Source organism: Asparagus officinalis, chromosome 6, assembly GCF_001876935.1.
Source record: "Asparagus officinalis chromosome 6, Aspof.V1, whole genome shotgun sequence".
Classification (NCBI taxonomy): domain Eukaryota; kingdom Viridiplantae; phylum Streptophyta; class Magnoliopsida; order Asparagales; family Asparagaceae; genus Asparagus; species Asparagus officinalis.
In genome coordinates, this window is record NC_033799.1 from 31,258,000 (window position 1) to 31,260,708 (window position 2,709).

Genomic DNA, 2,709 nt, shown 5'->3' on the forward strand with positions numbered 1-2,709 from the left:
GAATTTAAAGGAATGGCCATAACTGAAATCAAATTCTCACTTAATTGAAGGCACGAAAACCTTAAAAAAATAGGAAAAAACCTTAAAAAAATAGGAAAATGGAAAGAGGTCGAACCTGATGGAGGAGGAGGGGCCGTTGTCGGTCGGCGGCTGATGCAGGTTGAAGGCGGAGGAGGAGGACCCTTCGGTCGGCGGCTGAAGGAGGTTGAAGGAGGAGGGTCCGTTGTCGGTCGGCGGCTGAGGAGGTTGAAGGAGGAGGGGTCTTTGTCCTCCGGCGGATGAAGGAGGTTGAAGGCGGAGGAGCACCCTTCGGTCGGCGGCTGAAGGCGTAGTGAGGCTGAAGGCGGAGGAGAAAATTGGGGACGAGGTTGAAGACGATTGAAAAGGGCTTGGGTTCTTTCGAGATGGGGAACTGACGATTGAAAAGGGCTTGGGTCAGTCATCGGGAAGCGAAAACGAAATCAACGGTTCGAAAGTGTTGAACGAAAACGAATTTACAATCTTAGAACTAACTACATAATAGATTTCTATACTATAAATAAAGTTGAAAATTCTACATCGAGATAACGCAGGACAGCCCAAAATACTTGTTATTAAATACATTTTTCTTAGGTCATAGCCATCGACGAGAGTGGCTTACAGAGTTTATACAATGGTTTCGGTTCATCTTTCTCATTTGAACTATTAAATTTATCTTTGCATATTCTTCCTGAACTATTTTAATCTCATCTCGTCTCTTATAACTATTAAATTCGTTTATGCTCTTCTTCTTAACTATTTTCGGTCTTATATTTATCTTTAGTTTGCTATTTTCCTATTGTAAGCAGCAAAGTAATAAATATAAAGGGATAACTATATACTAAAGATGATAGTTTAGTGGGTAAGCAGAAACATATCGACGAAATGATCATCTCTCCCAAGTATTCACAAACTATGAGTTGTCTCTTGAAGTATCAATGTGCTTATTTTCGTCTTTAAATTAGGTGCATGTACCCAATGTGATCATTTTGTGAGCCTATAATTAAATATTTAACAGATTAATGACGCGATAGTGTTTTGTTGGCATTTTTTCATTACAATATTTAAAAAATAAATTTTAAATTCATAAAAGAGTTAAAAGGTAAAATGTTTTCGGGGAGCATAGTTAAAAGTTTTAGTTTGGAGAAAAAGGAGAAAAACTAATAAAAACTCATGAATAAATACAAAAAAAAAGTTATGTATTTCATCTATAAAATATTTGACTATAGACTCATAAAATAATCACATTAAATTACAAACATAATTTGAAACGGAAATAGAAATGTTAGAGGCACACATTTAAACCACACTCCCAACCACATCTCTCTCTATAGTGGTTTAAGGGTGTCCCTAGCACCACTCAAAGGGAAAATAGATAAATTACCACTTTTAGGAGGAAACTTGGAAATTCACCAATAGTTTATGGAGGAAATAATCTTTTTGACAATAAACATATTTAATAGTTCAGACGGTGATGAGGATATAAATTCAATAACTTAGAAGATACATAGAGCCAAAATATAGTCTAACAATATAAGCACAAACAAATTTAATATCCTAGGGAGCAAGTAGAGTCAAAAACCTTAATGTAAGTCTTACTATTCACTTGGGCTATTTAGCTATTAATCCCTCAAACCTTTAGAATTGCTAATAAGTTCCTAAGGGCCTGTTTGGTTTTGTAGGGGTGAAGAGAAGTTAAGGGAAACTGAGTGAAGGGAAGGGAAGGAAAGGGAAGGGAATTCCCTTCCCCTTGGTTACACCCCAATTTGGGGGGTAACAATTTTTATACTATTAGGGGGTGAACCAAGGGGAACTAGGGTGAATTAACTTCACCTCCTAAGTGTTCTCAAACAAGGTGAATGGAGGTGAATGGTTCCCCTAACTTCTCTTCACCCTCATTCCCCTCAATCCAAACAAGCCCTAAGAAAAAGATAAGCTGTTGGTAGTATAGGAAGAAGTTTATTTGGACTCATCTGCAAAACTACCTCCAACATTTTTTATTTGGACTTATCTGCAACACTACCTCCAACGTTTTTCTAACGAATAAATTTTCACTGTAGACCCAAATTAGATTTTAATTACCAAAATCGACTGTTTTTTTAATTACCAAAATCGATCCGTTTTATGCCACGTAGGATTAATCCTGTTTCCTAATTAGTCGGGGTTGGCAACCCCGACTGTTTAGGAGTTGTTAAACCCTAACTAATCAGGTTTTAAGGCTTCTAATTACGGTTTAACAATTCCTAAACAGTCGGGGTTGCCAACCCCGACTAATTAGGAAACAAGATTAATCCTACGTGACATAAAACGGATCGATTTTGGTAATTAAAAAAAAAACAGTCGATTTTGGTAATTAAAATCCTATTCGGGTCTACGGTGAAAATTTATTCTTTTTCTAACCCCAAACACCGTACTCTCTTTTTCTTCGCTACTCTTCATTTGAGCTCGAGATGAGAGATCTCAATGGCGTCACCGCCTTCCTCCTCCTCTCGTTCCTCCTCATCTTGCCTTCATCCACTGCCTTCTACCTCCCCGGCGTCGCTCCTCGCGATTTTCAAAAGGTAATTTTTTTTTCTTTTTGCTAATTTTCAATCGAATCACCTGCCGATCTGCTAGGGTTTCAAGGTTTATTCTATGTTCTCTTCGAGATCTGGGGTTTTCGTGCTCTTGCATTTGTTTTTGTTGAAAGTT

At 37.7% G+C, this 2,709-nt stretch overlaps 1 protein-coding gene across 1 annotated transcript in view; it reads left to right on the forward strand.

The window, feature by feature from the left end:
• The window catches only part of LOC109844615 (transmembrane 9 superfamily member 7-like), a 6,556-nt gene continuing 6,273 nt past the window's right edge, over nucleotides 2,427-2,709 (forward strand). Inside the window, exon 1 of the mRNA XM_020413727.1 lies at nucleotides 2,427-2,579. Coding sequence (XP_020269316.1) covers nucleotides 2,469-2,579 — 111 coding nt within the window. The 5' untranslated portion in view covers nucleotides 2,427-2,468. The remainder of the gene's footprint in view (nucleotides 2,580-2,709) is intronic.